The following is a 21788-nucleotide window of genomic DNA, read 5'->3' as shown; positions in this document are numbered from 1 at the left end:
CTTTGCCCCTCCTGGTAGGAATGTATATCCCATACGTCACTAGCTCATGGACTCTTGTTAATATGAAAGAAATGAATTTATCAGGTAAGTTCTTACATAAATTATGTTTTTTTCATAAAATTTTTGCAGGCAAAATTAGGCTTGCGAGGCCGCAAAATGCCGATGTTTATTGCGTAATTTTTGGCGCCAAGGTACGTCCGGTGACGCAAATTCGTCATTTCTGGCGTCTTAGTTGACGCTGAGTTTCCATGCACAAGGTTGCGTCTGCAATGACGCGAGTGTGTCATTTCCGGCTTTTGTTAGCGCCAAAAAATTTCATTTTGCTTTGTGCGTCATACTTGGCGCCAAATAATTTCATTATTTAAAACCCCACTCCTATATGCCTCTTGCCTTTTTCTATGTCAGAGGGCTATGCTGTTTGCATTTTTTCCCATTTCTGAAACTGCCATATAAGGAAATTGATAATTTTGCTTTATATGTTGTTTTTTCTCTTACATTTGCAAGATGTCTCAATCTGATCCTGTCTCAGAAATCACTGATGGAACCCTGCCGCCTGATAACAGCTCTACCTAAGCTAAGTGTATCTGTTGTAAATTAGCGGAGATTATATCTCCAGCGGTAGTATGTAATAGTTGTCATGATAAGCTTTTACATGCAGAGAATGTATCCATCAGTAATAGTACAATGCCTGTTGTTTCTTCAACATATAATGTACATGATATCCCTGTGAATATATTTTTTTTTATCGCTGATGTGATTCAGAAGGCTTTGTCTGCTATCCCATCTTCTAATAAATGTAAAAGGTCTTTAAAACTTCTCATAAAGTTGATGAAATTTCAAATGACCGACAACATACTGAATTATCCTCCTCTTAAGAGGATCTATCTGATTCCGAAGATCCTTCCTCAGATATTGACACTGACAAATCTACTTATTTATTTAAAATGGAGTATATTCATTCCCTGTAAAAAGAGGTGTTGATTACATTGGATATTGAGGAAACTAGTCCTCTTGATACTGAAACTAGTAAACCTTTAAATTCTGTTTATAAACCTCCTGTGGTTACTCCAGAGGTTTCTCCAGTTCCTGATGCTATTTCTGATATGATTTCTAAGGAATGGAATATGCCTGGTACTTCTTTTATCCCTTTTTCAAGGTTTAAAAAATTGTATCCTTTGCCAGCAGTTTGATTGGAGTTTTGGGAAAAGATCCCCATAGTTGATGGGGCTATTTCTACTCTTGCCAAACGTACTACTATTCCTATGGAATATAGTACTTCCTTTAAGGACCCTTTAGATAGGAAACTTGAATCTTATCTAAGGAAAGCTTATTTATATTCTGGCTATCTTCTCAGGCCTGCCATTTCTATGGCTGATGTTGCAGCTGCATCAACTTTTTGGTTGGAAAGTTTAGCGCAACAGGAAATGGATCCCGATTTGTCTAGCATTGTTCGCTTGCTTCAACATGCTAATCATTTTATCTGTGATGCCATTTTTGATATCATCAAAATTGATGTTAAATCCATGTCTTTAGCTATTTTAGCTAGAAGAGCTTTGTGGCCCAAATATTGGAATGCTGACATGGTATCTACGTCTAGATTACTATCTCTTTCTTTCCAAGGTAATAATTTATTTGGTTCTCAGTTGGATTCGATTATTTCAACTGTCACTGGGGAAAGGGAGTTTTTTTGCCTCAGGATAAAAGACCTAAGGGTAAATCTAAAGCTTCTAACCGTTTTCGTTCCTTTCAACAAAAATAAGGAACAGAAACCTAATCCTTCCCCCAAAGAATCTGGTTCCAATTGGAAACCTTCTTCAAGTTGGAGTAAATCCAAACCGTTTAAGAAACCAAAGCCAGCCCCCAAGTCTGCATGAAGGTGCGGCCCTCATTCCAGCTCAGCTGGTAGGGGGCAGATTAAGATTCTTCCAAAACATTTGGGCAGATTCTGTCCAAAATCAGTGGATTCAGAGTATTGTCTGTCTCTCAAGGGTACCGAATAGGATTGAGAGTAAGACCTCCTGTGAAAAGATTTATTTTTTTTCTCACGCATCCCAGCAAATTCAGTAAAGCACAGGCTTTTCTAAAGTGTGTTTCAGACCTGGAGCTTTTAGGGACAATCATACCAGTTCCGTTTCAGGAACAGGGTCTGGGGTTTTATTCAAATCTATTCATTGTCCCAAAGAAAGAAAATTCTTTCAGGCCAGTTCTGGATCTGAAAATTTTGAACCATTTTGTAAGAGTGCCAACTTTCAAAATGGTGACTATAAGGACTATTCTGCCTTTTGTTCAGCAAGAGCATTATATGTCCACGATAGACTAACAGGATGCATAGCTTCATATTCTGATCCATCCAGGCCACTATCAGTTTCTGAGATTCTCTTTTCTAGACAAGCATTACCAATTTGTCGCTCTTCCATTTGGCCTAGCGACAGCTCCAAGAATCTTTTCAAAGGTTCTCGGTGCCCTACTCTCTGTATTTAGAGAACGGGGTATTGCAGTGTTTTCGTTATTTAGACGATATCTTGGTACTAGTTCAGTCTTTACATTCTGCAGAATCTCACACAAATCAACTAGTGTTGTTTCTTCAAAGACATGGTTGGAAGATCAATTTACCAAAAAGTTCCTTGATTCCTCAGACAAGGGTCACTTTTTTAGGTTTCCAGATATTTTCAGTGTCCATGACTCTGTCTCTATCAGACAAGAGACAATTAAAATTGGTTTCAGCTTGTCAGAACCTTCAGTCTCAATCATTCCCTTCAATAGCTATGTGCATGGAAGTTTTAGGTCTCATGACTGCAGCATCGGACACGATCCCCTTTGCTCGTTTTCATATGAGACCTCTCCAGCTTTGTATGCTGAATCAGTGGTGCAGGGATTATACAAAGATATCACAATTAATATCCTTAAAACCCAATGTTCTACTCTCGCTGACTTTGTGGGTAGATCACCATCAAATAGTTCAAGGGGCCTCTTTTGTTCGTCCAACCTGGACTGTGATCACAACAGATGCAAGTCTTTCAGGTTGGGGAGCTGTCTGGGGTTCTCTGACAGCACAAGGGGTTTGGAAATCTCAAGAGGCAAGGTTACCAATCAATATTTTAGAACTCCGTGCTATTTTCAGGGCTCTTCAGATTTGGCCTCTGTTGAAGAGAGAACCGTTCATTTGTTTTCAGACAGACAATATCACAACTGTGGCATATGTCAATCATCAGGGTGGGACTCACAGTCCCCACTCTATGAAAGAAGTATCTCGGATACTTGCTTGGGCGGAATCCAACTCCTGTCTAATTTCTGCGGTACATATCCCAGGTGTAGACATTTGGGAAGCGGATTATCTCAGCTGTCAGACTTAACATCCGGGGGAGTGGTCCCTCCATCCAGATGTGTTTTCTCAGATTGTTCAGATGTGGGGTCTTCCAGAAATAGATCGGATGGCTTCCCATCTAAACAAGAGACTTCCCAGGTTCCTGTCCAGGTTCAGTGATCCTCAGGCGGAGTTGGTGGATGCGTTAGCAGTTCCTTGGTGTTACCAACCTGCTTATATTTTCACGTCTATAGTTCTTCTTCCAAGAGTGATCTCCAAGATCATCATGGAACAATTGTTTGTGTTGCTGGTAGCTCCAGCATGGCCTCACAGGTTTTAGTATGCGGATCTGTTCGGATGTCCAGTTGCCAACCTTGATCACTTCCTTTAAGACCAGACCTTCTGTCTCAAGGTCTGTTTTTCCATCAGGATCTCAAATCATTCAATTTGAAGGTATGGAAATTGAACGCCTAGTGCTTAGTCATAGAGGTTTCTCTGACTCAGTGATTAATACTATGTTACAGGCTTGTAAATCTGTTTCTAGGAAGATTTATTATCGATTTTAGAAGACTTATATTTCATGGTGTTCTTATCATAAATTTTCCTGACATTCTGTTTGAATTCCTAGAATTTTACAGTTTCTTCAGGATGGTTTGGATAAAGGTTTGTCTGCAAGTTCCTTGAAGGGACAAATCTCTGCTCTTTCTATTTTATTTCACAGAAAGATTGCTAAGCTTCCTTATATTCGCTGTTTTGTACAGGCTTTGGTCCGTATCAAGCCTGTCATTAAATCAATTTCTTCTCCTTGGAGTCTTAATTTGGTTTTGAAGGCTTTACAGGCTTCTTCGTTTCAGCCTATGCATTCTTTGGACATTAAACTACTTTCTTGGAAAGTGTTGTTCCTTTTGGCCATCTCTTCTGCTAGAAGAGTTTCCAAATTATCTGCTTTATTTGTGAATCTCCTTTTCTGATTTTCCATCAGGATAAGGCAGTTTTGCGGACTTCATTTAAATTTCTACCTAAGGTTGTGAATTCTAACAACATTAATAGAGACATTGTTGTTCCTTCTTTGTGTCCTAATCCTAAGAATTCTTTGGAGAGATCCTTACATTGTTTGGATGTTGTAAGAGCTTTGAAATATTATGTTGAAGTTACTAAAGATTTCAGGAAGACTTCTAGTCTATTTTTTATCTTTTCTGGTTCTAGGAAAGGTTAGAAGGCTTCTGCCATTTCCTTGGCATCTTGGTTAAAGCTTTTGATTCATCAGGCTTATTTGGAGTCGGGTCAGGCCCCGCCTCAGCGGATCACAGCTCATTCTACTAGATCAGTCTCCACTTCTTGGGCTTTTAAGAATGAAGCTTCAGTTGGTCAGATTTGCAAAGCAGCAACTTGGTCTATTTGCATACATTTACTAAATTCTACCATTTTGAGGTATTTGCTTCTTCGGAAGCAGTTTTTGGTAGAAAAGTTTTTCAGGCAGCTGTTTCAGTTTGATTCTTCTGCTTATGTTTAAGGTTTTTTCTTTTCATTTATGAGAATAAACTTATATTTTGGGTTGTGGATTAATTTTTTCAGCGGAAAATGGCTGTTATTATTTGTATCCCTCCCTCTCTAGTGACTTTTCTGTGGAAGTTCCATATCTTAGGTATTACTATCCCATACGTCACTAGCTCGTGAACTCTTGCCAATTACATGAAAGAAAACATAATTTGTGTAAGAATTTACCTGATAAATTAATTTCTTTCATATTGGCAAGAGTCCATGAGACCCACCCTTTTTATGGTGGTTATGATTTTTTGTATAAAGCACAATTATTTCCAAATTCCTTTTTTTGATGCTTTTTACTCCTTTCTTTATCACCCCACTATTTGGCTATTCATTAAACTGAATTGTGGGTGTGGTGAGGAGTGTATTTATAGGCATTTTGAGTTTTGGGAAACTTTGCCGCTCCTGGTAGAATTGTATATCCCATACGTCACTAGCTCATGGACTCTTTCCAATATGAAAGAAATTAATTTATCAGGTAAGTTCTTACATAAATTATGTTTTTTTTTTCCCTATGGCTCCTACATTTGTGGTGGAAATCAGGGCTTGATCTTCTTGGATAATCTCACCAGACCAGAGAGCTTTAGTTTATCTGAGCATATTACTCTATCAGTTGGCCAAGGCTGTTCCCTGAAAGTTATTTTAATTCTCTCTGGCAGATGTTACATCACACTGACACAGTCTCTGCATCTCACTATGAGTGGGGCTCCTGCTGGACCAGCTGGCACCGGGAAGACTGAAACCACTAAAGATTTGGGAAGAGCCCTTGGAATTATGGTTTATGTATTTAATTGTTCCGAGCAGATGGACTACAAGGTATTTGAACCACAAAAGATTAGATAACTGTTGAATATATTATGAAGCTACATTGATGGTCCTTTCAAGTGCTTGTTGCCCTCTAGGGTAGCCATTCTGTCTGTTTAGCTGGTTGATGTTTTTTTTTTTTTTGTTTTTTTTTCCACAGTCCTGTGGAAATATCTACAAAGGTCTTTCTCAGACAGGGGCCTGGGGCTGTTTTGATGAATTTAACAGAATTTCTGTGGAAGTGCTTTCTGTGGTCGCTGTCCAGGTAACATAGATCTTTTCTATTAACATGATTTGACATTTATATTGCACATGATAACAAGTGTAGGATTCCATTGTATAGTAGTAATTGGTTTGTGAGTGTGCTCATTTTCAAGCTATTTTCCAGAATGCTTCACTATTGTTCCTCACAGGTAAAAAGCATCCAAGATGCGATCAGAGATAAGAAAAAAAGATTCAATTTCATGGGGGAGGAGATCAACTTAATTCAATCTGTCGGTATATTCATCACCATGAACCCAGGTTATGCTGGACGTACAGAGCTGCCAGAGAACCTCAAGGCTCTATTTCGGTAAGTGGTAATTTCACTCTGGGTGAGTAAGGAAACATAAAAAGCACTCTGATCCTGAGACATATACAATATATTGTAAATTGTGGTGTTTGCTTTACAGTCCTGTACATAATAGTATGATCACCTTGTCATATTTGTACCTTGAATTAGCCAACAAAAGTGCCACTCATTTTAGGACTCCTGCTGCATTCTTGTGCCTAGAATGTTGCAGGATGAGATCACAACTACATCTATATCTTGCCACTGTCACAATGTTGGCATCCACCATCTCAGTCATAGCTGGGCAGTTAGCATGTGGTGAGTAGGGTTAGGATCACAGTGAACCCTATTGATGCCAGAGAGGGGTGCTGACATTGATGGATTTTCACCATAGGAAGACTATGGCTTTTGTTATCCACCTCTTAGATGCCAGAGAAAAATACACTGGATAGTGGAGTTTTTACCCCAGTAGTTTAGGGTTTGAGTTTGACCAGCTTTGGATAGGGTTAGAGCTTGTTCAAGGGAAGGGGTTACTGTCTGGCAAGGGCAAGGTTTAGGGCTATGGCTGGTAGTGTTAGGGGTTCGCTTTTGGGTTATGGGTAGGGTAAGAACTAGGGCTTGGGTTAGAACTTTGGTTAGGAGTTGTATTAGGGATAGGGTTAGGGCTAGGATTTTGGTTGGGGTAATGCTTGAGGGAATCATTAGGGCTAGGGATTGAGTTAGGTGTGTGGTTAGCACAGTGCTTGAGGGAATCATTAGAACCAGGGATTAAGTTAGGTGTATGGTTGGGGTAAGACTTGAGGGAATCATTTGGGCTAGGGATTGAGTTAGGTGTATGGTTAGGGTAAGGCTTGAGGGAATCCTTAGGGCTAGGGTTGAGTTAGGTGTATGGTTAAGGGTAAGGCTTGAGGGAATAATTAGGACTAGGGATTAAGTTAGTTGTATGGTTAAGGGAAAGGCTTTAGGGAATCATTAGGGCTAGGAATTAAGTTATGGGTAGCGAAAGGGATTGCGTTAGGTGAATAGTTGGGGTAAGGCTTGAGAGAATCATTAGGGCTATGGATTGAGTTAGGTGTATGGTTGAGGTAAGGCTTGAGGGAATCATTAGGGCTAGGGATTGAGTTAGGACTAGGATTCAGATTTGGACTAGGGTTTTGGCTGGGAGTATGGTTAGAAATTGAGTTTGGGTTTGGAGAAGACTTAGCGCTAGGGCTTAAGTTAGGTGAATGGTTGGGGTAGGGCTTGAGTAAGGGGAATCATTAGGCCTAGGGATTGAGTTAGGTGTATGGTTATGGTAAGGCTTGAGGTAATCATTAGGGCTAGGGATTGAGTTAGGTGTATGGTTGGCGCAGGGTTTGAGGGAATCGTTAGGGCTAGGGATTGAGTTAGGTGTATGGTTGGGGTAAGGCTTAAGGGAATCATTAAGGCTAGGATTTGACTTAGGTGTATGGTTGGGGTAAGGCTTGAGGGAATCATTAGGGCTAGGGATTAAGTTATAAGTAGGGCTAGGGCTTAGGCTAGGGGTAAGGATTTGGGCTAGGGTTTGGCTTATTAATAGGGGTGCGGAAGGGGTTACTGTTTGGTTACGGGATTGGTTTGGGTATTGCATTAGGTTCTATGTTAGCGTACTAGGGCAATGGATAAGAATAGGGTAAGAGCTTTAACCCTTTGGATGGTCTGTACCTAGAAAGTTGAATTAACTGCTATTTTGAGATATCACATTAGTCTGCTGAGGCTGATGGTTTAGAAATCTTTCCTTTGCCCCTTTTTACAGCCCCTGCGCCATGGTGGTACCAGATTTTGAGCTGATTTGTGAAATCATGTTGGTGGCAGAAGGTTTTATTGACGCCAGGCTGCTGGCTAGGAAATTTATCACACTGTACCAGCTGTGTAAGGAGCTGCTGTCTAAACAGGTACGTGAGATATTATTGTAACACTGTTGTTGTGATAAATACACTCCAGGTCTGTATGGGGAGAGAGCAGAGTCTCATATATAGCATGTAAATGTATATAGTATATACTGTATGTAGTATACATGTGTGTACTTCAGTCTCTCTCTCAATAGAGTATTCATGACTAGGTGTGTTTTCCGTGTTCTGTGCAGTATATTCTATAATAGCTACATGTCTCTGTATACAGTATATTCTGTAATAGCTACACGTCTCTGTATACAGTATATTCTATAATAGCTACACGTCTCTGTATACAGTATATTCTGTAATAGCTACACGTCTCTGTATACAGTATATTCTGTAATAGCTACACGTCTCTGTATACAGTATATTCTGTAATAGCTACACGTCTCTGTATACAGTATATTCTGTAATAGCTACACGTCTCTGTATACAGTATATTCTGTAATAGCTACACGTCTCTGTATACAGTATATTCTGTAATAGCTACCAGTCTCTGTATACAGTACATTCTGTAATAGCTACACGTCTCTGTATACAGTATATTCTATAATAACTACACGTCTCTGTATACAGTATATTCTGTAATAACTACACGTCTCTGTATACAGTATATTCTGTAATAGCTACACGTCTCTGTATACAGAATATTCTGTAATAGCTACACGTCTCTGTATACAGTATATTCTGTAATAGCTACACGTCTCTGTATACAGTATATTCTTTAATAGCTACACGTCTCTGTATACAGTATATTCTATAATAACTACACGTCTCTGTATACAGTATATTCTGTAATAGCTACACGTCTCTGTATACAGTATATTCTGTAATAGCTACACGTCTCTGTATACAGTATATTCTGTAATAGCTACACGTCTCTGTATACAGTATATTCTATAATAACTACACGTCTCTGTATACAGTATATTCTGTAATAGCTACACGTCTCTGTATACAGTATATTCTGTAATAGCTACACGTCTCTGTATACAGTATATTCTATAATAACTACACGTCTCTGTATACAGTATATTCTGTAATAGCTACACGTCTCTGTATACAGTATATTCTGTAATAGCTACACGTCCCTGTATACAGTATATTCTGTAATAGCTACACGTCTCTGTATACAGTATATTCTATAATAACTACGCGTCTCTGTATACAGTATATTCTGTAATAGCTACACGTCCCTGTATACAGTATATTCTATAATAACTACACGTCTCTGTGTACAGTATATTCTGTAATAGCTACGCGTCTCTGTATACAGAATATTCTGTAATAGCTACACGTCTCTGTATACAGTATATTCTGTAATAGCTACACGTCTCTGTATACAGTATATTCTGTAATAGCTACACGTCTCTGTATACAGTATATTCTGTAATAGCTACACGTCTCTGTATACAGTATATTCTGTAATAGCTACACGTCTCTGTATACAGTATATTCTGTAATAGCTACACGTCTCTGTATACAGTATATTCTATAATAACTACACGTCTCTGTATACAGTATATTCTGTAATAGCTACACGTCTCTGTATACAGTATATTCTGTAATAGCTACACGTCCCTGTATACAGTATATTCTATAATAACTACACGTCTCTGTATACAGTATATTCTATAATAGCTACACGTCTCTGTATACAGTATATTCTGTAATAGCTACACGTCTCTGTATACAGTATATTCTGTAATAGCTACACGTCTCTCTATACAGTATATTCTGTAATAGCTACACGTCTCTCTATACAGTATATTCTGTAATAGCTACACGTCTCTGTATACAGTACACAATCTGTATACTGTATATTCTCTTATAGACAGGTTTGTGTATTCTCTTTATAAACAGACTATGTGTGTGTATAACACAATCTGTATACTGTATATTCTCTTATAGACAGGTTTGTGTATTCTCTTTATAAACAGACTATGTGTGTGTATAGCACTATCTGTATACTGTATATTCTCTTATAGACAGGTTTGTGTATTCTCTTTATAAACAGACTATGTGTGTGTATAGCACAATCTGTATACTGTATATTCTCTTATAGACAGGTTTGTGTATTCTCTTTATAAACAGACTATGTGTATATAGCACAATCTGTATACTGTATATTCTCTTATAGACAGGTTTGTGTATTCTCTTTATAAACAGACTATGTGTGTATAATACAATCTGTATACTGTATATTCTCTTATAGACAGGTTTGTGTATTCTCTTTATAAACAGAATATGTGTATATAGCACAATCTGTATACTGTATATTCTCTTATAGACAGGTTTGTGTATTCTCTTTATAAACAGACTATGTGTGTGTATAGCACAATCTGTATACTGTATATTCTCTTATAGACAGGTTTGTGTATTCTCTTTATAAACAGACTATGTGTATATAACACAATCTGTATACTGTATATTCTCTTATAGACAGGTTTGTGTATTCTCTTTATAAACAGACTATGTGTATATAACACAATCTGTATACTGTATATTCTCTTATAGACAGGTTTGTGTATTCTCTTTATAAACAGACTATGTGTGTGTATATCACAATCTGTATACTGTATATTCTCTTATAGACAGGTTTGTGTATTCTCTTCATAAACAGACTATCGCCTAGATTACGAGTCTTGCGTTACCCTTAAAAAGCAGCGTTGAGAGGTCCCAATGCTGCTTTTAAACGCCCGCTGGTATTACGAGTCTGACAGGTACAGGTGTACCGCTCACTTTTATTCCGCGACTCAAGGCTACCGCAAATCCCCTTACGTCAATTGCGTATCCTATCTCTTTAATGGGATTTGCCTAACGCCGGTATTACGAGTCTTGGAAGAAGTGAGCTGTAGACCCTCTCCTGTCCAGACTCCTACCGCATTTAAAAGTCAGTAGTTAAGAGTTTTATGGGCTAACGCCGGAACATAAAACTCTTAACTAAAGTGCTACAAAGTACACTAACACCCATAAACTACATATTAACCCCTAAACCGAGGCCCCCCCACATTGCAAACACTATAATACATTTTTTTAACCCCTAATCTGCCGACCAGACATCGCCGCCACCTACATTATACCTATGAACCCCTAATCTGCTGCCCCTAACATCGCCGACACCTACATTATATGTATTTACCCCTAATCTGCCGCCACCTTCCTACAATTATTAACCCCCTAATCTGCCTACCGTACATTGCCGCCACTTTAATAAATGTATTAACCCCTAAACCACCGCACTCCTGCCTCGCAAACACTAGTTACATTTTATAAACCCCTAACCTGCCCCCCCACGTCGCTGCTACCTACCTACAATTATTAACCCCCTAATCTTCCGACCCCAACGTCGCCGCTACTATAATAAATTTATTAACCCCTAAAACTAAGTCTAACCCTAAGTCTAACCCCCCTAACTTAAATATAATTTAAGTTAAACGAAATTAATTTAACATAATTAAATAAATGAATCCTATTTAAAACTAAATACTTACCGATAAAATAAACCCCCTAAGCTAGCTACAATATAACTAATAGTTACATTGTAGCTAGCTTAGGGTTTATTTTTATTTTACAGGCAACTTTGTATTTATTTTAACTAGGTACAATAGCTATTAAATAGTTATTAACTATTTAATAACTACCTAGCTAAAATAAAGACAAAATTACCTGTAAAATAAATCCTAACCTAAGTTACAATTACACCTAACATTAAACTAATTACCTAAACTACCTACAATTAATTACAATTAAATTCAATAAACTAAATTACGGAAAAAAAACAAATACTAAATTACTGGAAAAAAAAAATTACAAGAAGTTTAAACTAATTACACCTAATCTAAGCCCACTAATAAAATAAAAAAGCCCCCCAAAATAATAAAATGCCCTACCCTATACTAAATTACAAATAGCCCTTAAAAGGGCCTTTTGCGGGGCATTGCCCCAAAGTAATCAGCTCTTTTACCTGTAAAAAAAAAATTACAATACGCCCCCCAACATTACAACCCACCACCCACACACCCCTACTCTAAAACTCACCCAATCCCCCCTTAAAAAAACCTAACTACCCCATTGAAGATCACCCTACTTTGAGCCGTCTTCACCCAGCCAGGCACAAGTGGTCATCCGATGGGGCAGAAGAGGACATCCAGACCGGCAGAAGTCTTCATCCTATCCGGGCAGAAGAGGACATCCGGACCGGCAGAAGGCTTCATCCAAGCAGCATCTTCTTCCATCCGACGAGGAGTGACTCCATCTTGAAGACATCCAGCGCGGAGCATCCTTCCAGCACGACGGACTAACGACGAATGACGGCTCCTTTAAATGACGTCATCCAAGATGGCGTCCCTTGAATTCCGATTGGCTGATAGGATTCTATCAGCCAATCGGAATTAAGGTAGGAAAAATCTGATTGGCTGATCTGATTGGATCAGCCAATAGAATGCAAGGTCAATTCTATTGGCTGATCCAATCAGCCAATCGGATTGAACTTCAATCCGATTGGCTGATTAAATCAACCAATCAGATTTTTTCTACCTTAATTCCGATTGGCTGATAGAATCCTATCAGCCAATCGGAATTCGAGGGACGCCATCTTGGATGACGTCATTTAAAGGAACCGTCATTTGTCAGTCCGTCGTGCTGGAAGGATGCTCCGCGCCGGATGTCTTCAAGATGGAGTCGCTCCTCGTCGGATGGAAGAAGATAGAAGATGCCGCTTGGATGAAGCCTTCTGCCAGTCCGGATGTCCTCTTCTGCCCCATCGGATGACCACTTGTGCCCGGCTGGGTGAAGACGGCTCAAGGTAGGGTGATCTTCAATGGGGTAGTGTTAGGTTTTTTTAAGGGGGATTGTGTGGGTTTTAGAGTAGGGGTGTTTGGGTGGTGGGATGTAATGTTGAGGGGTATTGTAATATTTTTTTACAGGTAAAAGAGCTGATTACTTTGGGGCAATGCCCCGCAAAAGGCCCTTTTAAGGGCTATTTGTAATTTAGTTTAGGGTAGGGCATTTTATTTTATTAGTGGGCTTAGATTAGGTGTAATCAGTTTAAACTTCTTGTAATTTTTTTTCCCAGTAATTTAGTGTTTTTTTTTTTTTTTCGTAATTTAGTTTATTGAATTTAATTGTAATTAATTGTAGGTAGTTTAGGTAATTAGTTTAATGATAGTGTAGTGTTAGGTGTAATTGTAACTGAGGTAAGGATTTATTTTACATCTAATTTTGTACTTATTTTAACTAGGTAGTTATTAAATAGTTAATAACTATTTAATAACTATTGTTCCTAGTTAAAATAAATACAAAGTTGCCTGTAAAATAAAAATAAATTATAAGCTAGATACAATGTAACTATTAGTTGTATTGTAGCTAGCGTAGGGTTTATTTTATAGGTAAGTATTTAGTTTTAAATAGGAATAATTTATTTAATTGTAGTTATTTTATTTAGATTTATTTAAATTATATTTAAATTAGGGGGGGTTAGGGTTAGACTTAGGTTTAGGGGTTAATAACTTTATTATAGTGGTGGCGACGTTGGCGGCGGCAGATTAGGGGTTAATAACTATAATGTAGGTGTCGGCGATGTTGGGGGCAGCAGATTAGGGGTTTATAAGTATAATGTAGGTGGTGGCGGTGGCCGGAGCGGCAGATTAGGGGTTAATAGTATAATGCAGGTGGCGACTATGTTGGGGGCGGCAGATTAGGGGTTAATAGTATAATGCACGTGGCGACAATGTCGGGGGCGGCAGATTAGGGGTTAATAGTATAATGCAGGTGGCGACAATGTCGGGGGCGGCAGATTAGGGGTTAATAGTATAATGCAGGTGGCGACTATGTTGGGGGCGGCAGATTAGGGGTTAATAGTATAATGCAGGTGGCGACAATGTCGGGGGCGGCAGATTAGGGGTTAATAGTATAATGCAGGTGGCGACAATGTCGGGGGCGGCAGATTAGGGGTTAATAGTATAATGCAGGTGGCGACTATGTTGGGGGCGGCACATTAGGGGTTAATAGTATAATGCACGTGGCGACAATGTCGGGGGCGGCAGATTAGGGGTTTATAAGTGTAATATTAGGGGTGTTTAGACTCGGGGTTCATGTTAGGGTGTTAGGTGCAGACATATTTTTATTATCTCATAGGAAACAATGGGGCTGCGTTAGGAGCTGAACGCTGCTTTTTTGCAGGTGTTAGGTTTTTTTTTCCAGCCAGCTCAGCCCCATTGTTTCCTATGTGGAAATAGTGCACGAGCACGTTTAGCCAGCTCACCGCTACCGTAAGCAACGCTGGTATTGAGGTGAGATGTGGAGCTAAATTGTATAATGTGTATACTGTTTTGTCTCTTATAGACAGGTTTGTGTATTCTCTTTATAAACAGACTATGTGTGTATAATACAATCTGTATACTGTATATTCTCTTATAGACAGGTTTGTGTATTCTCTTTATAAACAGCCTATGTGTATATAGCACAATCTGTATACTGTATATTCTCTTATAGACAGGTTTGTGTATTCTCTTTATAAACAGACTATGTGTGTGTATAGCACAATCTGTATACTGTATATTCTCTTATAGAAAGGTTTGTGTATTCTCTTTATAAACAGACTATGTGTGTGTATAGCACAATCTGTATACTGTATATTCTCTTATAGAAAGGTTTGTGTATTCTCTTTATAAACAGACTATGTGTATAGCACAATCTGTATACTGTATATTCTCTTATAGACAGGTTTGTGTATTCTCTTTATAAACAGACTATGTGTGTGTATAGCACAATCTGTATACTGTATATTCTCTTATAGACAGGTTTGTGTATTCTCTTTATAAACAGACTATGTGTGTGTATAGCACAATCTGTATACTGTATATTCTCTTATAGACAGGTTTGTGTATTCTCTTTATAAACAGCCTATGTGTATATAGCACAATCTGTATACTGTATATTCTCTTATAGACAGGTTTGTGTATTCTCTTTATAAACAGACTATGTATATAGCACAATCTGTATACTGTATATTCTCTTATAGACAGGTTTGTGTATTCTCTTTATAAACAGACTATGTGTGTGTATAGCTCAATCTGTATACTGTATATTCTCTTATAGACAGGTTTGTGTATTCTCTTTATAAACAGACTATGTGTGTATAATACAATCTGTATACTGTATATTCTCTTATAGACAGGTGTGTGTATTCTCTTTATAAACAGACTATGTGTGTATAGCACAATCTGTATACTGTATATTCTCTTATAGACAGGTTTGTGTATTCTCTTTATAAACAGACTGTGTGTGTATAGCACAATCTGTATACTGTATATTCTCTTATAGAAAGGTTTGTGTATTCTCTTTATAAACAGACTATGTGTATATAGCACAATCTGTATACTGTATATTCTCTTATAGACAGGTTTGTGTATTCTCTTTATAAACAGACTATGTGTGTATAGCTCAATCTGTATACTGTATATTCTCTTATAGACAGGTTTGTGTATTCTCTTTATAAACAGACTATGTGTGTGTGTATAGCACAATCTGTATACTGTATATTCTCTTATAGACAGGTTTGTGTATTCTCTTTATAAACAGACTATGTGTATATAGCACTATCTGTATACTGTATATTCTCTTATAGACAGGTTTGTGTATTCTCTTTATAAACAGACTATGTGTGTGTGTATAGCACAATCTGTATACTGTATATTCTCTTATAGACAGGTTTGTGTATTCTCTTTATAAACAGACTATGTGTATATAGCACTATCTGTATACTGTATATTCTCTTATAGACAGGTTTGTGTATTCTCTTTATAAACAGACTATGTGTGTATAATACAATCTGTATACTGTATATTCTCTTATAGACAGGTTTGTGTATTCTCTTTATAAACAGAATATGTGTATATAGCACAATCTGTATACTGTATATTCTCTTAGACAGGTTTGTGTATTCTCTTTATAAACAGACTATGTGTGTGTATAGCACAATCTGTATACTGTATATTCTCTTATAGACAGGTTTGTGTATTCTCTTTATAAACAGACTATGTGTGTGTATAGCACTATCTGTATACTGTATATTCTCTTATAGACAGGTTTGTGTATTCTCTTTATAAACAGACTATGTGTGTATATAGCACAATCTGTATACTGTATATTCTCTTAGACAGGTTTGTGTATTCTCTTTATAAACAGACTATGTGTGTGTATAGCACAATCTGTATACTGTATATTCTCTTATAGACAGGGTTGTGTATTCTCTTTATAAACAGACTATGTGTATATAGCACAATCTGTATACTGTATATTCTCTTATAGACAGGTTTGTGTATTCTCTTTATAAACAGACTATGTGTATAGCACAATCTGTATACTGTATATTCTCTTATAGACAGGTTTGTGTATTCTCTTTATAAACAGACTATGTGTGTGTATAGCACAATCTGTATACTGTATATTCTCTTAGACAGGTTTGTGTATTCTCTTTATAAACAGACTATGTGTATATAACACAATCTGTATACTGTATATTCTCTTATAGACAGGTTTGTGTATTCTCTTTATAAACAGACTATGTATATAGCACAATCTGTATACTGTATATTCTCTTATAGACAGGTTTGTGTATTCTCTTTATAAACAGACTATGTGTGTGTATAATACAATCTGTATACTGTATATTCTCTTATAGACAGGTTTGTGTATTCTCTTTATAAACAGACTATGTGTATATAGCACAATCTGTATACTGTATATTCTCTTATAGACAGGTTTGTGTATTCTCTTTATAAACAGACTATGTGTGTATAGCACAATCTGTATACTGTATATTCTCTTATAGACAGGTTTGTGTATTCTCTTTATAAACAGACTGTGTGTGTATAGCACAATCTGTATACTGTATATTCTCTTATAGACAGGTTTGTGTATTCTCTTTATAAACAGACTATGTGTATAGCACAATCTGTATACTGTATATTCTCTTATAGACAGGTTTGTGTATTCTCTTTATAAACAGACTGTGTGTGTATATCACAATCTGTATACTGTATATTCTCTTATAGACAGGTTTGTGTATTCTCTTTATAAACAGACTATGTGTGTGTATAGCACTATCTGTATACTGTATATTCTCTTATAGACAGGTTTGTGTATTCTCTTTATAAACAGACTATGTGTATAGCACAATCTGTATACTGTATATTCTCTTAGACAGGTTTGTGTATTCTCTTTATAAACAGACTATGTGTGTATAGCACAATCTGTATACTGTATATTCTCTTATAGACAGGTTTGTGTATTCTCTTTATAAACAGACTATGTGTGTGTATAGCACAATCTGTATACTGTATATTCTCTTATAGACAGGTTTGTGTATTCTCTTTATAAACAGACTATGTGTGTATAGCACAATCTGTATACTGTATATTCTCTTATAGACAGGTTTGTGTATTCTCTTTATAAACAGACTATGTGTGTGTGTATAGCACTATCTGTATACTGTATATTCTCTTATAGACAGGTTTGTGTATTCTCTTTATAAACAGACTATGTGTGTGTGTATAGCACTATCTGTATACTGTATATTCTCTTATAGACAGGTTTGTGTATTCTCTTTATAAACAGACTATGTGTGTATAGCTCAATCTGTATACTGTATATTCTCTTATAGACAGGTTTGTGTATTCTCTTTATAAACAGACTATGTGTGTGTATAGCACTATCTGTATACTGTATATTCTCTTATAGACAGGTTTGTGTATTCTCTTTATAAACAGACTATGTGTGTATAATACAATCTGTATACTGTATATTCTCTTATAGACAGGTTTGTGTATTCTCTTTATAAACAGACTATGTGTATATAGCACAATCTGTATACTGTATATTCTCTTATAGACAGGTTTGTGTATTCTCTTTATAAACAGACTATGTGTGTGTGTATAGCACAATCTGTATACTGTATATTCTCTTATAGACAGGTTTGTGTATTCTCTTTATAAACAGACTATGTGTGTGTATAGCACAATCTGTAAACTGTATATTCTCTTATAGACAGGTTTGTGTATTCTCTTTATAAACAGACTATGTGTGTGTGTATAGCACAATCTGTATACTGTATATTCTCTTATAGACAGGTTTGTGTATTCTCTTTATAAACAGACTATGTGTGTGTATAGCACAATCTGTATACTGTATATTCTCTTATAGACAGGTTTGTGTATTCTCTTTATAAACAGACTATGTGTATAGCACAATCTGTATACTGTATATTCTCTTATAGACAGGTTTGTGTATTCTCTTTATAAACAGACTATGTGTGTATAGCACAATCTGTATACTGTATATTCTCTTATAGACAGGTTTGTGTATTCTCTTTATAAACAGACTATGTGTGTGTATAGCACAATCTGTATACTGTATATTCTCTTATAGACAGGTTTGTGTATTCTCTTTATAAACAGACTATGTGTATAGCACAATCTGTATACTGTATATTCTCTTATAGACAGGTTTGTGTATTCTCTTTATAAACAGACTATGTGTATAGCACAATCTGTATACTGTATATTCTCTTATAGACAGGTTTGTGTATTCTCTTTATAAACAGACTATGTGTATAGCACAATCTGTATACTGTATATTCTCTTATAGACAGGTTTGTGTATTCTCGGTGCTCATGTATTCAGTATATCTTTATATAAAGGTGCTCTGTCTCTCGTCTGCCCTCTCCATACTTTGTGCTTCTTGTCCTTTGTGGCACAGACTTCACAGGAGCTAATAGTCGCTTCTATGCTTGGCCAGAGAGTCTTTTAGCTGCTGCAGAATAAAGGGGACACTATCAAGTCCTCGGGGTGTGTGTGACATTGCAATCTCTCCTTTGTGTGTGGCTCAGCGCAGCGGCCAGTCTTGTGGCTTCTCTACAGTACTGAGTGACAAAGGCTCCATTCAGCAGCCACTTTGTGAGAAATACAATTGGTTGGCTGCAAGTTAAACTGAATATGTGTAGCAGACTGACAGTGTATTAAATAAACGCTCTGTAAAGTCTGGGCACAGATATGTACTTCTAAGCTTCCACTCTTCTGATAATGAGCTTTTCACTACTGCCCATAATGCTGTGCGTGCTGATAAATACCCACTGGGACAGGTTAGTCACTAATTCAAACACTTTAGTTTTTACATTTTTTTAGCTCAATTATTGTTAAATTAGTGTTAAACAAATTCCCCTTAAAAATTACTTGAACATTTATTAGGATTCAGCATTGTGACCTCTCTAGCTGAGCAGTTCCTGGTGAGAGCACCTGTATGTCTACTATTTTCAGTGTTACTGTGCTGTTTTTTTGTCTGGTTGCAGCGTCTGATCTCCCCCAGCTAATTTAATATTTCGTTTTTTTGGGGTATATTTAGGAACTCCATTTAAGATTAAAAATTAAAACAAAAAAACAACAACTTTTGTATATCAGTCATTTGAATGGACAGTGAGTATGGGTGTTTTATGTTCTATATACTCACAGGCATATGTGTTACATTTGCTTCCTGCTGCAGGTGTAACTGTAAGTTGAGGCGCACTAACACTGTCGCTGGTGCTGTCAGTGCGCACTAACACTGTCGCTGGTGCTGTCAGTGCGCACTACAAGTTTTGCTGGTGCTGTCAGTGCGCACTAACACTGTCGCTGGTGCTGTCAGTGTACACTACAAGTTTCGCTGGTGCTGTCAGTGCGCACTACAAGTTTCGCTGGTGCTGTCAGTGCGCACTACAAGTGTCGCTGGTGCTGTCAGTGCGCACTACAGGTGTCAGTTGTGCTGTCAGAGTGCACTACAAGTGTCACTTGTGCTGTCAGTGTGTACTACAAGTGTTGCTGGTGCTGTCAGTGCGCACTAACACTTGCTGGTGCTGTCAGTGTGCACTACAAGTTTCGCTGGTGCTGTCAGTGTGCACTACAAGTTTCGCTGGTGCTGTCAGAGTGCACTACAAGTGTCACTTGTGCTGTCAGTGTGTACTACAAGTGTTGCTGGTGCTGTCAGTGCGCACTAACACTTGCTGGTGCTGTCAGTGTGCACTACAAGTTTCGCTGGTGCTGTCAGTGTGCACTACAAGTTTCGCTGGTGCTGTCAGAGTGCACTACAAGTGTCACTTGTGCTGTCAGTGTGTACTACAAGTGTTGCTGGTGCTGTCAGTGCGCACTAACACTTGCTGGTGCTGTCAGTGTGCACTACAAGTTTCGCTGGTGCTGTCAGTGTGCACTACAAGTTTCGCTGGTGCTGTCAGTGTGCACTACAAGTTTCGCTGGTGCTGTCAGGGTGCACTACAAGTTTCGCTGGTGCTGTCAGTGTGCACTACAAGTTTCGCTGGTGCTGTCAGTGTGCACTACAAGTTTCGCTGGTGCTGTCAGTGTGCACTACAAGTTTCGCTGGTGCTGTCAGTGTGCACTAATAGTGTTGATGGTGCTGTCAGTGTGCACTAATAGTGTTGATGGTGCTGTCAGTGTGCACTACAAGTGTCGCTGGTGCTGCCCGTGCGCACTACAGGTGTAGCTGGTGCTGGCAGTGCGCACTACAAGTGTCCCTGGTGCTGTCAGTGCACACTACAAGTGTTGCTGGTGCTGTCAGTGCGCACTACAAGTGTCATTGGTGCTGTCAGTGCACACTACAAGTGCTGCTGGTGCTGTCAGTGCGCACTACAAGTGCTGCTGGTGCTGTCAGTGAGCACTACAAGTGTCACTGGTGCTGTCAGTGCGCACTACAAGTGTCACTAGTGCTGTCAGTGCGCACTACAAGTGTCACTGGTGCTGTCAGTGCACACTACAAGTGTTGCTGGTGCTGTCAGTGCGCACTACAAGTGTCACTGGTGCTGTCAGTGCACACTACAAGTGTTGCTGGTGCTGTCAGTGCGCACTACAAGTGTTGCTGGTGCTGTCAGTGCACACTACAAGTGTTGCTGGTGCTGTCAGTGCGCACTACAGGTGTTGCTGGTGCTGTCAGTGCGCACTACAGGTGTTGCTGGTGCTGTCAGTGTGCACTACAAGTGTTGCTGGTGCTGTCAGTGCGCACTACAGGTGTTGCTGGTGCTGTCAGTGTGCACTACAAGTGTAGCTGGTGCTGTCGGTGCGCACTACAGGTGTTGCTGGTGCTGTCAGTGTGCACTACAAGTGTTGCTGGTGCTGTCAGTGTGCACTACAAGTGTTGCTGGTGCTGTCAGTGTGCACTACAAGTGTTGCTGGTGCTGTCAGTGTGCACTACAAGTGTTGCTGGTGCTGTCAGTGTGCACTACAGGTGTTGCTGGTGCTGTCAGAGTGCACTACAAGTGTAGCTGGTGTTGTGTTACAGGGTCAGTGTGCACTGCCTACTCTTTATCTATAAATCCCGAGCTTGTGACACACAACTTTCTGAGACCTGGCAGCATTTACAAGTGCATTTCTAAAGCATCACTGTACAGTTCACATGGAACATTTATGTCTCTTTAAAGGGACATGAACGTCAAAAATAAATTCCCATGATTCAGACAGAGCAGCACTTTTAAGAGTCTTTAATTCTAATATGAAATTTGCACTGTCCTCTTCTTATCCTTTGTTTAAAAGCATATCTACATATGCTCAGTAGCAGCAATGCACTACTGACAGCTAAATGGGGATTGGGGGCATCACGCACATTCCTCTTGTCATTGGCTCACTAGATG

The 21788-nt window shown here is 38.4% G+C and overlaps 1 protein-coding gene across 1 annotated transcript in view; it reads left to right on the top strand.

The window, feature by feature from the left end:
- The window catches only part of DNAH9 (dynein axonemal heavy chain 9), a 739144-nt gene that overhangs the window by 158144 nt on the left and 559212 nt on the right, over positions 1–21788 (top strand). The window contains exons 26-29 of the mRNA XM_053688948.1: positions 5509–5665; positions 5814–5918; positions 6067–6224; positions 7978–8116. Coding sequence (XP_053544923.1) covers positions 5509–5665; positions 5814–5918; positions 6067–6224; positions 7978–8116 — 559 coding nt within the window. The remainder of the gene's footprint in view (positions 1–5508; positions 5666–5813; positions 5919–6066; positions 6225–7977; positions 8117–21788) is intronic.

This window comes from Bombina bombina, chromosome 1, assembly GCF_027579735.1.
Source record: "Bombina bombina isolate aBomBom1 chromosome 1, aBomBom1.pri, whole genome shotgun sequence".
NCBI lineage: Eukaryota > Metazoa > Chordata > Amphibia > Anura > Bombinatoridae > Bombina > Bombina bombina.
The sequence above is the reverse complement of the archived record's forward strand: the minus strand, read 5'-3'. Positions and strand labels throughout refer to the sequence as shown.